This window comes from Gobio gobio (genome assembly GCF_949357685.1).
Source record: "Gobio gobio genome assembly, chromosome: 3".
In the NCBI taxonomy this organism is placed as follows: Eukaryota; Metazoa; Chordata; class Actinopteri; order Cypriniformes; family Gobionidae; genus Gobio; species Gobio gobio.
Window position 1 is genome coordinate 4,657,075 of NC_137099.1, and position 14,535 is coordinate 4,671,609.

At 37.5% G+C, this 14,535-nt stretch overlaps 1 protein-coding gene across 1 annotated transcript in view; it reads right to left on the reverse strand.

Annotated features, from left to right (window-relative positions):
• The window catches only part of LOC307124074 (F-actin-monooxygenase mical1-like), a 33,793-nt gene extending 19,486 nt beyond the window's left edge, over positions 1-14,307 (reverse strand). Inside the window, exons 1-7 of the mRNA XM_079813073.1 lie at positions 14,093-14,307; positions 10,983-11,282; positions 10,415-10,466; positions 6,848-7,118; positions 4,762-4,969; positions 4,439-4,546; positions 3,029-3,124 (exon numbers count right to left, since the gene is read on the reverse strand). Of these exons, the coding sequence (XP_079669199.1) occupies positions 3,029-3,124; positions 4,439-4,546; positions 4,762-4,969; positions 6,848-7,118; positions 10,415-10,466; positions 10,983-11,282; positions 14,093-14,165 (1,108 nt within the window). The 5' untranslated portion in view covers positions 14,166-14,307. The remainder of the gene's footprint in view (positions 1-3,028; positions 3,125-4,438; positions 4,547-4,761; positions 4,970-6,847; positions 7,119-10,414; positions 10,467-10,982; positions 11,283-14,092) is intronic.
• Positions 14,308-14,535: the final 228 nt, after the last annotated feature.

Sequence of the window (14,535 nt, forward strand, 5' to 3'; positions counted from 1 at the left end):
TGAGATGCGCTCGGATAAGCGCACCACTCTTTGCAGGGCTTTGCCATCGTGACTGGTGCTGTTCCCGTACCACGCTGTGATGCATTGAGTCAGGACACTTTCTATCGCCCCTCGATAGAAAGTTTTCAGGATGGCTGGTGAAACCCTGAATTTCCTCAGCTGGCGCAGGTGGTACAGTCTTTGCCTGGCTTTTTTCACCTGTGTCTGGATGTGTGTAGTCCAGGTCAGATCCTCGGAGATGTTCACACCCAGGTATTTGAAGCTGCTCACTCTCTCTACCGGTGTCCCGCTGATCATGAGAGGGGAGTATGACCGATGCTGTCTCTTCCTGAAGTCCACAATCAGTTCTTTGGTCTTGTTAACATTCAGAGAGAGACAGTTGTCCTGGCACCATGATGTCAGTTGCTCCACTTCGTCCAAGTATGCCGTCTCATTGTTGTTGGAGATGAGACCCAGGACAACAGTATCATCAGCAAACTTGATGATCGAGGTGGAGCTGTGTGTGGACAAACAGTCATGGGTGTAGAGAGAGTAGAGCAGGGGACTCAGCACACAGCCCTGTGGAGCTCCAACACTCAGGGTGATGGAGGTGGAGGTGAACTGGCCTACTCTCACCGCCTGAGTTATCAACTTAGCAAATGTTTATTTGAGTGCTACTAGTGAGTGGATAGTGCATTGCGTGAAATGGCGGCGAAGTGTGTGCAATGTTTTAGCGGCTAACAGTTTAAGTAATATTTATATATATATATATGGTAATCGATTAAATTGTTTTTTACTAATTAATCAAAATTTTTTCTGTAATTAACCACAAGTTTTTTAAAAATATATATTTTTGGAGTTTTTAATATTTTGATATTGTAATAATTTCAGTTACTCTCCAAATTAAGGTAGAAACAATTTAAAGACAGCATATTTTAAGTATTTGTTGTAATGGCATGTTTTTATGAATGAAGGCCAGTATCACTGATACTAATGTCTCTATGAAACATTAATGACGTTACATTACAGTATAACTGAAAGCTACCAATTTCAACATTTATTAGGCTTTAAAAAACAACTTTTAATTTAAGTGAACTTAAAACAATCTTTACCCATTATAATAAATGTTATATTTACCTATGGCATTCCCTGTTAGACATATACAGAAATGTAATAGTTATCAAACACCTTTCTTAACTGTATAAATAATAAATGAACTATAGATTAATCATCATTAAAATTATCCACACACAATCATCCATGAACTTGATAAATGTTGCAGTCACAACAGTTTGTTTATCCACAAACAAATGCCTTATAACTTGTGTGTGCAAAATACAGAATTACATGAATGTGCAACGATTTGTACACATAGAGACATAGTTGTGAATACAAAACTTCCATTTTGTATTAATGTAAGTCAGAATGTGTGCGTGCAACGAGTGAGATGTGCATTTGTGGATCCGGTGACGCGCATGCATTCATTGACTCGTTTGTGAGTCGATCCTATTTGATTCATTTGGATTTTGAGACTTTCATTTCACCGGTTTGGCCTTGCACGATACACACACACACACACACACACACACACACACACACACACACACACACACACACACACACACACACACACACACACACACACACACACACACACACACACACACACACACACACACACACATGTTTGTTTTTGTGAAATGTGAGGACATTCCATAGGCGTAATGGTTTTTATACTGTACAAACCGTATTTTCTATCCCCTTACACTGCCCCTGTCCCTAAACCTAACCCTCACAGGAGACTGTGCAGTTCACTTTCTGTGAAAAAAACCTAATTCTGTGTGATTTATAAGCATTTTGAAAAGTGAGGACATGGGGAACGTCCTCATATTTCACCCTCTTTTTGTAATACCTATGTCATACCCATGTCATTATACACATTTGTGTCCTGATATTTCACGAAAACATGCCCACACACACACACACACACACACACACACACACACACACACACACACACACACACACACACACACACACACACACACACACACACACACACACACACACACACACACACACACACACACACACACAGCTGTCTAAGAAAGCCTGCTGCCACTAGATGGCAGTATTCTGCCAAAACAGACACCGGGAGCGTTATTCTGCCTATGAGACGCTTTATGTGACCGTGTTATAAAGACAGGGAAAACGCTTCACGGGCTCACGTTAAACAGGTATTAATAACGCATAGGCTACTTAATAGGCAAGCAGACTAAATCAGGTTATGAACACAACATTGTTCATTACAACATTTTTCTCCCATAGAAAACCATTATAAAATGCTTAATATATAGCGCATGTCCAATAAAGTGCCTACTTTTAATATCACCGTTTTGAACAACATCTAGGAAACCCGTTATAAAGTAAAACGTAATGGGCTCATCTGTTTTTATGTACATATAAGGCTAAGGTAATAGTAAAAGTATTTAGTACAAAGTCACTTGAATGAGGGTTTTTAAAACAAACAAAATAAATAAAAATGAAAATCAATTAAAATGTTCAAGTAATTAGTACAGGGTTTTTTTTACTACAAAATAAAAGCTAAATATACAGTGGTGGCCCAAATTATTAGAACACTTTGCATATTTATGAGGTTTCAGTTGTTTTTGTTGAATTGGCCATTACAATACCCATAAAACTAATTAAATAATTATGGTCTATAAACCATAGAATAGACATCATAAGGAGATAATACATTAATTATTAACTTTGATATTAAATATTAACTGTAATATTAATATTACATTTAATTTAATATTAATGTCAAAGTGGATAAAAACGGTACGACTCACTTCATCTGATATTTGTTGTGCTCAACCATCTGCATGTTTCATGAACATTATAAAATCGCAAAAAAATTTCAATATTTTCAGATCTGTCAGGTGTTCTAATAATTTTGGACACTTAAATATTGAATTTACATTTAATGTAATATTAAAAATTAGATTTTATGGAATCCACTGATCTGCGTAAATGTTTTATTTACCATCAGGCACATATTTCGCCCCTGCGGCCGAAATAAAAACATCAAACTCAAAAGCTGCAGCTGTGTGGGACTCAGGAGACACCTTTGCCCTCCATCCTGAGAGAGAGAGAGAGAGAGAGAAAAAGAGATATGAGGTCAGTTAAAGGACAACTACATGACTGTGGAGATTAGGGCTGCACGATATGAGGAAAAGCTGCGATGTGCGATAACATTGTTTAATATTGCGATGACGATATGACTTGCTATAAATATTCAAATGTGAATATAGCTATAGCCTACTGTTCCCATGTCTTAGTGCTTTAATAGGTCGTGTTCAGTGTTGACAGTAACGAAATACATGTATTCAAACAGCATTTCATATTAAAGAAAAAAAGAGAATGGAGAACGAAATATAACACGGCAGTGCAACTGTGCAGTGGCGCGGTGGCGGATACACACGCACGCACGCCTAGGCCAATATATATTTTTAGCCTATATTATAAATTTGTTAGGCCGTTAAATATATTATTCGTTTATATTTTTTATTTTCAAAATGTAGGCTATTTAATTGAGATATACCAAGTCTCACAAAACCAAGTCTAATAGCAGCACAAACTGTGTTAAATAAAGTAAAGTTTGAAGTAAAATGTATCTGTCCTACCTTTTCTACTTTACCACAGTAAATGATGCGAATATAGCCTACTCCTAAATAAATCAAACAAGGAAGAAATGTTTAATCCCCTGTCAGAGACGTAAATGAGGATTTGGGAAAATAAATAAGAGATTCCATGTCCAGTAGAATAAAATGGAGTAAGCCTATTGTTAAATTCGGGGAAAATCGTGTGACCAGATAGCAAAACGCAAGCAAACTTAAATTTGGCTCACCACATAAAGCCTCGATCGGCATGAATCCATATGTTTCCATGGCTGTGATGTAACATTTAACTGCAAACCTATTATTTATTTTGTAAATAAAACTTTGTGCTTCACTCGTGTCATAATATTCACGTAAAACAGCTTCACATACAAAAAAAAAAAAAAAAAAATTTTGGCCGACCACCGCAGGTGCTCCTGCTTAGTTGAACGCTCTTGGGCTAGTAAATCAGCACATAATGTTCTCCTATGCGCTGATTTACTAGCCCAAGAGCCGTTGGCCCCGTTTGACGTTAGCTAAATATTTTATAATAGTAAGCAGGATTTGATGGCCGCATTCCTACACTTATAAAATGCAATTCAATGTGGAAGTAATCCAAGTATTCATAATACGTTACTCAGATTGGCGCATGTAATAAACTGTATTCCCTTATTCATCGTGTCAGGCTGTCTGTTGCGATGTGTTCATCGCGCGAGTTCATATCGCGATGACGATGAAAATTCGATGTATCGTTCAGCCCTAGTGGAGATCTCAACTTCCTGTGAGCTGGTTTGTACCTGTGGGTCCTGATGGTTCACGCAGATCTTCAAAGGTCACGCCTGTGTGCACCTCGACCCCCAAAATCAGGGCCACCTTCAGCAGAATCAACTGCAGCTGACGGGTGCCTATAAAGAGACACACACCTCATTACTATACATGAATTAAAGTGAATACATGTGCAACTACTTTAAGTCTCACTTTGACCATGATTTAACCGACCTCCAACTTTACGTTACATTATGGAAGTAAATGTCGTTTCATGATGAATTCATTTGGTGATGAAAACAAATGACTATTCAACAGAATATAACACTATACTGTATCTTATATAGATTCTCACTTATGTGATCAATGGAGCCGCTGCCGAATCCTCCATAGAATTTCTTAGCCCCGAGGTTTTTGAGGTCTTCAACGGTGTAGGGCCACAGATGCAGGACGTTATTTCTGGTGAAAGACTCTCTTTTTTCCAGCACAACTACCCGAGCACCCAGTAGGGCCAACTCGATCGCCATCCTAAGACCACAGGGACCCGCACCCAACACTAAACACTGAGAGAGAGAGAGAGAGAGAGAGAGAGAGAGAGAGAGAGAGAGAGAGAGAGAGAGAGAGAGAGAGAGAGAGCGAGAGAGAGAGAGAGAGAGAGAGAGAGAGAGAGAGAGAGAGAGAGAGAGAGAGAGAGAGAGAGAGAGAGAGAGAGAGAGAGAGAGAGAGCATCAAGTGTCTTCTCTACACAGATGACCTGGTTCTCCTGTCGCCCCCACTAAAGAGGGGCTTCAGGACAGCCTGGATCTGCTGGAGGATTACTGTCAGTCCTGGGCCCTGACCGTCAACCAAAAAACTAGAGTAATGATGTTCCAGAAGCGCTCCAAATCTCAGGGACCAACACACAAGTTCACACTGTCACACAGAACCATTGAGACCACTAAAATATACACTTACCTCAGCTCAAAATAACTCCAACTGGTAACTTTACTTTGGCTGTGAATGAACTCAGGGGAAAGCTCAAAAGGGCTTTCTATGCCATAAAAAGATCCATTAAAATCAACATCCCAATCCAAATTTGGCTTAAACTTTTCAAACCTATAATTGAACCTATTGTTTTATATGGCAGTGAAGTGCGGGGTTCTTCTATAGGGCTGCAGCTATCGATTATTTTAGTAATCGAGTATTCTACCAATTATTCCATCGATTAATCGAGTAATCTGATAAGAAGTACTTTCTTTTATTAAAGAGCAATACTAAATATACAAGAGAAAATAAGTCAGGTATCATAAAATGGACAACTAATTTGTTTCCTTTTTAGAAATTGTTTTAGTTTTATTGCTGAAATTGCAGACATTAATATCTGTGAAAACTAAATCAATTTAGTTAAGTTTAACTTAAGTTTAACTATTTATTGCGCTTAGCTTTGAGAACATTTTAATGGTGTATCTCAGAGATATCAAGTATATATAAAGTCCCATTAAACATGTCACATACACATCACAATGATGGTGATGCATGTGCAAACTCCATTCATGCTGGTTATGTGTTTCGAGTTGCTCGTATCTCTTCAGCTGCCGCACGAACTGCCACAAATGAAGCCTAAATGCTCAGTGTCGCATACTAAAGCTCAACACACAGCTGTCTTCATTTAAAAATAGTGAGACTAAATTATATTAGCAGTGCTGATGCTGCTCTCTCTCGCATTGCGGTCTCTGATCTTGAGATGAGCTGAAACCGAAAGTTAAAAAATGACACACATTCATTGCGTTTTACCGTGAAATGAGAGTCCTGCGTCATTTTTAAAATCAACACATTAATGATTTATCTCTCATCCACCCGCAATTTTTAGAATGTTACTTTTTATTACTTTATCCACCTGACCCGCGGATATAACAGTGATCCGCGCAGAATGCGCCAGTCCTTAGGCAAAAAATGCAACATGACCGTGTTCTAAAACAGCCCAAAACAGCCCATAAACACACACTCTCTCACAGCCCATTGCATACCCCTTTACACCTACACTCAGGTATATAATGTATATATGTTTACTTGTTACATGATTTCTGTATTATTATTATTTTTAATCTATTATTATAATTCTTTATTATTATTATTTTGATATATTTAGCCATGTGCACATAATATATTTGTATTTTTTATTTTAGTTCTATCATTATTACTATTATCTCTGAATATCATTCAGTTGTTACAAATCACTTTCTGTTGTTTTAATGCTTTGGCAATACAAAATGTATGTTTTTGTCATGCCAATAAAGCTTCCTGAATTGAATTGAATTGAGAGAGAGAGAGAGAGAGAGAGAGAGAGAGAGAGAGAGAGAGAGAGACAGAGAGAGAGAGAGAATGGTTGGATTTCTTTTCCCAGCGTTAAACCATGTCATAGATGGAAATATCTTAAATTATTCTGGCTATTTAAATGGTACCTTGTTTTTGTCACATGCCTTGCCCTGTTTATAGTCTTGATGGGCGCCTCTCTTGTCGATAATCTCCCAGAGTTCTTTGGCCTTCCAGTAATTGAGTTTGTCCTTCAGTTTGCTGTAGACGAGGTTGAAGTCCTTGCGGTCGACATCCAGGTCGCTACAGAGCTTGTCGAAGTTCTGCTGTGTCTCTTTACACGTCTTCGCTTGGACAAAGTTGTCAAACAGAGTTCTGGAGTCTGCCTGGTTGGCCACTGGAAAGGAAGGGGGCTGGATCCTGCAGAGACAAAGAGAGAGTTTCCTAAAATAGGTTTGCATGCATCCATTGTAAAAAAAAACAAAAAACAAAACCACATAATTTCATAAAATGTATTGCAGTATCACATCTTTTGGGATACTGCAATCCCATTACGCATGCGTCGCAATGGGATTTCGACGCATGCGCATGTTTGTTGTCTACTCGTTTGTGTCTGGCGCGTGGTTTGAATTTGGAGCTCCGCCTCGTTGACACTAAATCCTCGGTTTTTCTTATATCAACTCTATAAACTAATATTTTCTCCTTTTATAGCGGGTGAACATTAGCCTGACGTCGTCATACTCAATTCTAGTCATGCAGTGCATTTTTGTTTTTAAAAGACAAATGTTCAGGTCTAACATTAGTATTGAGGTAAGAAATACTAAAGACATTTAATAAGAAATCAAATGTAAATTTATATTGGTCTTCCCTGAATAAATTAAATTAGATTAATCCTTACACGTAAAGTTGCAAAAGTTAGTCATTCAAGAGCAGTGAGTGTCATAAAGGTTAATCAAACAACACAAGACAAAGAGAAACTCAGAGACAGCAGCAGTTTGACAGACAGCTGTCACTTTAAGAGCGAACACGGATACGGTTACATGCACAAATGTTCACTCGCGAGTCACGACGAGGTTTACGTGCATACTCGTCAAGACGGTAATTTAGTACATACATTTGTGTGTATTTGACCATTTCAGCGCAATTTGTACTTGCAAGCTTTTTGTGAGTTGGCGTGTGTGTGTGTGTGTGTGTGTGTGTGTGTGTGCTGAGCGGTTTGAACACTGGCAAGACTTAAAAATAAATGCAAGTGATAAACTTTAGTGACGATGCGACACTGCCTCGATTGTGCAAAGTGGCAAATCCTGTGTCAACTGAGCAGCTCGATTTTAGTGCAGATGCGATGCACTGATGTGAAGCCATTTGAGCATTATGAAAGGGAGAGAGAGAGCGCGCACGCGGTGATTCACTCGCGCTGTTTGTGAACTTACGTCTCACAGAAAGTTTTCCTTTTGCGCCTTTTGGTTGCAATACTTATCGCATATGTTGCACTTTGCTGACTCGGCATCCACTTTTATAAATATATAAAAGCCGTTTGGCTTTCGGAACCGAAATTTAAACCGAAAGATAAATTATTTTTCGATACTCATAGTATCTGAGTTTTTCGTTCGATACCATAAAAGTATCGCCATTCGGTGCCTAGCCCTAGGCGAGGACCTCTCCTCCGCCGTCCCCGGTCTTCGAGATATCCACCCGAAACTTTCTCCCCTCTTCTCGAGACGGAACGCGACGCTGTGATCATCGGCGACTCCATTGTCCGGCATGTACATGCTACCTCAGATAAAGGTAAGGTGCGCAGTCACTGTTTTCCTAGTGCTCGTGTTCTCAATGTCGCTGCGCAGGTACCGGCATTTCTGAATGGTGACGAGCAGTATTGGGGAAGCTACACTGAAACAGTAGTTTGACAAGCTACTAGCTACTTATACATGAAAGTAGTTAAACTACAGTCAAGCTACCCTTCTGAAAAAGTAGTTAGATACACTACAAGTTACTACCAAAATGTAGCTAGCTACATCGAAACTACTTTGATTTATTTTTTTTATTTTTTTTTACAATAAAATTGCATATTTACAAATAACTGAATAATCGTTAATGAAGAATGTTTTAAGTTAAATGTTTGGGGCTTAAAACAACACAATGCAATTATGATAAGAGTAAAGTTTTATTTTGTAAACTATCCAAATACTCAAATGTAGTCTATATCTCAAACTGACTGTCAAAGTGCAAAATCGCTACAAATGTCATGTCCCATCAATGCAAGAACAAAATATAAGCAACTTTGATACAGAGGAGTAGACATAAATGCATGCATATATATATAGCAGGATAATTGATTAAAAAAGGCTATTATTCACCAGTATGTGCTTGAAGTCTTCGACGCAGACAGCGCTTTAATCTTTTGTTTGTATAAATCAAGTGTAACCTTTACTAGTCGATTTGTGTGAAGTTATCAACCCACTCCTGTACGTCCTTTACATAATCATCAGGCGATCTCTTCTTTGTGAACCATAAAGCGCAAGATGCGTGATGAAACAATAGATGGCGGTAACGCGCGATTATAGTATGTGATCAGAAGAAAACACTGTGCTGCTTCAGGCTCGTCAAAACACAAAACCGAATGTAACTTTTGAATGTAGCTACACCACTACTTGCTGGAAAAAATAGTTAGCTACTGGAAAAGCTACATTGTTTTAAAAGCAACTGAGCTACTGACAAGCTACTGAAAAATGTAGTTAAGTTAGTAGCTTAGCTACTTGTAGTTAACTTCTCCCCAACACTGGTGACGAGAGCATCGGTGCTGTTGTGCTTCACGTGGGGGTGAACGACATCAGGCTGCGGAAGACGGACCTGAAAACTATGACTGTTCTACTGTATCTGGTCACCCTACTTCAGTGTGTTATTTAGCTGTTTGTGCATGTATACGATCTGCAAAGTAACAAAGTCTCCCACAAAAATATTTATTCAATCTAAAAGATAAGGCAGTTTCAGACCTAGCGGACCCACTTTATATTAGGTGGCCTTAACTACTATGTACTAACATTTTAATTAATCATTTGATACAATGCACTTATTGTGTACATACATGTTTTTACATTGTACTTACATTTTAAAAAATACCTGCATGTAATTACATCTGTAACTAATTTCTGTAGTTACATTTGTAATTACACAGTTGACCCTTCCCTACACCAAACCCTACCCTTAAACTTACCCTTACCACCACACCTGTCCCTAACCCTACCCATATCCCACCTCAATATCAGCAAAGGTATTTTGCAATACAATTTGAACACAGTAAGTACATTGTACTTATTTTTTGATGTAAGTACATAGTACTTAAGGCCACCTAATATAAAGTGGGGCCGACCTAGCTATAACACTTCGATCGAATCCTCCCTCGGCTCACGACCTACGTCACTCAGCTAATATTTACAAAGTGCCGCCCAAATGCATACGCAAAGAAAGGAGGAAATTCCCTAGGAATGAACTGAAAACGCCCGCTCTGCTTCACGCCAGTGCCCACACCGTCCGTAACGCTAGCGACAACTTCTTTACAGACATGATATCAGCGTCACAGTATACAGTAAACACCACTGCTGTTTAAAACGTGTATCGCAATTCGTTTAACATCTCAACCAACTGGAATCATCACATTTTTATCAATTTTCAACCGGCTCGGAGTGAATAGTAACATCTCTAATCATGGCTGTACTTGCCTGGGACTTTCTTCAGCAACGTTTTTCTTGTCTGTAGTCCGAGATGGAATGACTAAGAAATCACAACAATAAACAAAACAAGAGTCAAGGACAGCTTATATAGATGATATTTCAGAGAATGTAGAGTAAAAGTAAAAAACATCGCTGTGCTTGTGTCAAAATTATAAAGTATGGTAAATATCATGGTGTATGAATATCAGTATCATTGTAATATCACAAAGTACAAAGATATAGAAATCAGATGCCATCACTGTACCATGATTTGCAGAGGACGCTGCTAAAACTCAAGATATGTCTATAAAAGTATAGTTGTGGTAATCATTAGTTCACCATGTTACTAGTCATATATCCACGAATACCACGACACTGCCACACATACGGTTATTTTCATCAGCGTAATAATTATTGTTACATTTAAATTCAATTTAGCCTTTACACAAATAAAAATAAATACTGATAAAACTATGGAAGAGAGTATCACAACTTATGCAAATAAAAAAAAAGCTTTATAATAATATGATGATAAAATTAGACTTTTAAAGTATTTCAATAATCAATATTCACTCACTCTTAACAGTCAATGTGAATCTTTGCTCCAGCGGTTTACTGTTGATCTCAATGGTATAAACTCCACTGTGTTCGACTTTTAAATCAGTGATAGTGATTTGTCCAGTCTTCACATCAAGAGTTGTGATGCCTTGAAATCTCGGATTCGGGATGAATAAACCGTCTTCATCCCATTCAATCGCCTTGACAACAACACCATCACTGTTTCTGTGTTTCCAGCAAATGATGCTGACAGAAGGAGGAAGAGGTTTGTCTAGACGAAAAGAAACTGGATCACCCACTGCTTTCGTCACATCTACACCTGATGAATAAAATATGAGAGAGTGGGTTGGTCAACATTCAACAAGCATGTCTTTTTTTTCTTTTCTTTTTTAAATGCCAGTCACATTACAAACAATAAATAGTCATTTCCAAAATATGGTATAAAATTGTTGAACAAATATAAACTACATGTAGAAATAGACACCTGCGTGAAGTTGGCCCCCCACCCAACACAAAACGTCAGCAAAATAGTCTCAATCGTTTGTGCTGTAAAATGTTTTGTTTGTGCTGCTTTGGTTTTTAAGATATCAAAAGAACATTTATAGGTCATTCTGGGGTCACTCAGCCCCCCACATGCTCCAAATTCAGCCCAAATAGTCTCAATCGTTTGTGCTTCGTTTTTTGTGCCGGTAAAATTTCCATTTGTGTTGCTTTGACTTTGAATTATACCCATGGCACCAACAACCATGCCATGCTCAAAATTGCTTAAATCCCCTTTCTTTCCCATTCTGACATTCAGTTTGGAGTTCAGGAGATTGTCTTGACCAGGACCACACCCCTAAATGCATTGAAGCAACTGCCATGTGATTGGTTGATTAGATAATTGCATTAATGAGAAATTGAACAGGTGTTCCTAATAATCCTTTAGGTGAGTGTATATATTACAATACATTCTTAGACCTTTCTAATGATTTTTAGTCATAGACTGTTTGCATACTAACATTATTATTATATTATTATAATATTATTATTATACTGTTATATACTATTATACTATTGTAATAATGAAAATGTTATTGTAATAGTAATAGTAATATTTCTTATTTTTATTTAGCAACAATAATAATCATAATAATTATTATTAGACATATAAATATATAAACACAATGTTATATACACACTTTTCATTTGTAAAAATAATAATAATTGCATTTTAAATCGCAATCGCAATTTTAACCAGAATAATCGCAATTAGATATTTCCCCAAATCGTGCAGCCCTAGTTCAAACAGAGAGTATGTAATTTGAAATAGCATAGGTAACCTACTGCTATAACTATTTCTGCTAAATGTTTAGGCTATAGCCTATATGAGTATGCTGTATATGCAATTCTGCTGGTGAGGCCATCGCCTATAATGTAGGCTATAATATTTAAAAAAACGGAAGCAGCATAAACAAAAATTTTACCGGCACAAACCAAGCACAAACGATTGAGACTTTTTGGGCTGAATTTGGAGCATGTGGGGGGCTAAACTAAATCAGCACAAATTTTACAGCACAAACGGAGCACAAACGATTGAGACTATTTTGCCGACGTTTTGCGCTGGGTGGGGGGCCAACTTCACGCAGGTGAATTAGACAATATGCAGGTTTTCCTTCAGCCCGTGTCTGTTTTATGTATATATTTCCCCAAAATCAAACAAAGATTATTTTAACAATAAAGGCCACATTTGGTGGTAATCTTTGTCTGTTAAAATAAAATATAAAAGATTTTCAGAACAATAAACTACAGTGGAGGTCAATACAAAACAATCAGCAATAAATGCAGTTAAAAAAATAAGTGGACAACATTTTCTTTCTCAATCCCACAGAAATCTCACCTTATTTGTTATGCAATATTTTTAGGCAATCATGCATATTTCCACTCAAATTTAGGTTCCCAATATGTTTGAGAAGATATTGGGCTGTGTTCTGTTAGTAACTTCCTAATAAAGTAATTATTCCCTCTGTAACACTTTAGTTTGGGGTTCAATTCTTACTAATAACTAGTTGCTTATTATTATGCATATTACTAGGAAATTGGCTGTGTATTAGTACTTATAAAGCACTAATGCCTTATTCTGCATCCATTAATACCCAAACTCAACAATGACCTTACTAACTGACCTTATAAATAAGCAGTGATTATGAGTTTATTGAGATAAAAAAAAATGTAGTAATGAGACTAAATAAAGTGTGACCATTACATCTCATATCATTAATAATAAGAGACAGTCTCCATATTAACATTACCTTTAAACAGACGTTCTTAAATGGATGGTGAAGCATCGGACACTATATAATATTTCTTCTTTAGGGATTATTGGAATAATATACATTTGAAGAAAGTCTACATAGGTATACAGGCTGTTTAACAAATATTATACAATTTTCAGCCAATTTTAAGTAAAAACAAAACAAAGTTTTATGTCTAAACGTTATATGCTAGTCATTCCAAATTCTACATTTGTTAGAAGAAAAAAAATGAAATGAAATTACTTCATCTAACTGGAATCTCAGTAAAGCAACCCCACCCATTTCTTCAATAGTCTCGGTCCTCGCTGGCTAGTTTCCCATGAACAAGTCAGGGCAACACAAAAAGTACCTAAAGTAGCCTGATGTAGTACTGTTTTTGGACATAGTGTCGAGATATGTATGAAATAAATGTAAAGAACACACCATATAAATATGTTATAGTGACATATTAAAGTAACCATGTTATAATCATCTGAACTATAGGCGCGTTTTGTCAAGTCAACTTTATTTATATAGCGCTTTTAAGATTGTTTCAAAGCAGCTTTACAGCCTTAAACAGGAAAATAATGCAGCATAATTTTATTCAGCTGTATAGCCGTATTCAGCTTTGTAGGCTATCGCAGGCCTTGACTTGACCTAGTTAATATTTTTAAACAATAATGTAAACAAAACCAGGCCACTGTCGTGAATATAATTAACTACAATACACCGCTATCCGTTGGTATTGTATTTGTAAATCAACCTGCAATATATCATCTTTTTAAAACTGAACGCCTTCCAGTAGCCAAGATCGATGTTTGCTATCTTTGTTATCGAATGATAACGGATCTCGCACCTGAAGCGGCTCCTGAGGCGATGAGCACAACGAGGAGGACGGCCGTCGAGTATCTTAGAAAAAACGTTAACATCTTCACACAAAGTAGCTACACTTTCGTGTGCTTTTCTACTATGGTTCCCTCGGAAAGTGGTCGGGATCACACCAGAGACGCCACAAAAGAACTGATGTTGCTGAGAGGATGACCGAAACCGAAAGTAATTGAGTTTGGCTTCAGAGACGCTCAGCAGTTTAATGTTGTCATCCAGGGCCGGCCCAAGCCTTTATGAGCCCCCCGGTGTCACCAATACGATTGACTATTGTCAGTTCTTGATCATTCACACAGCCATTATCAATGTTATTAGATGTGTTGTCTGCCTGTCATGTTTTTACATTTACACGGTTTTTAATTGTAACAGTAGCAAACCCACAAGAGTGCTCAGGTGTTAATGTGTATTTTAATA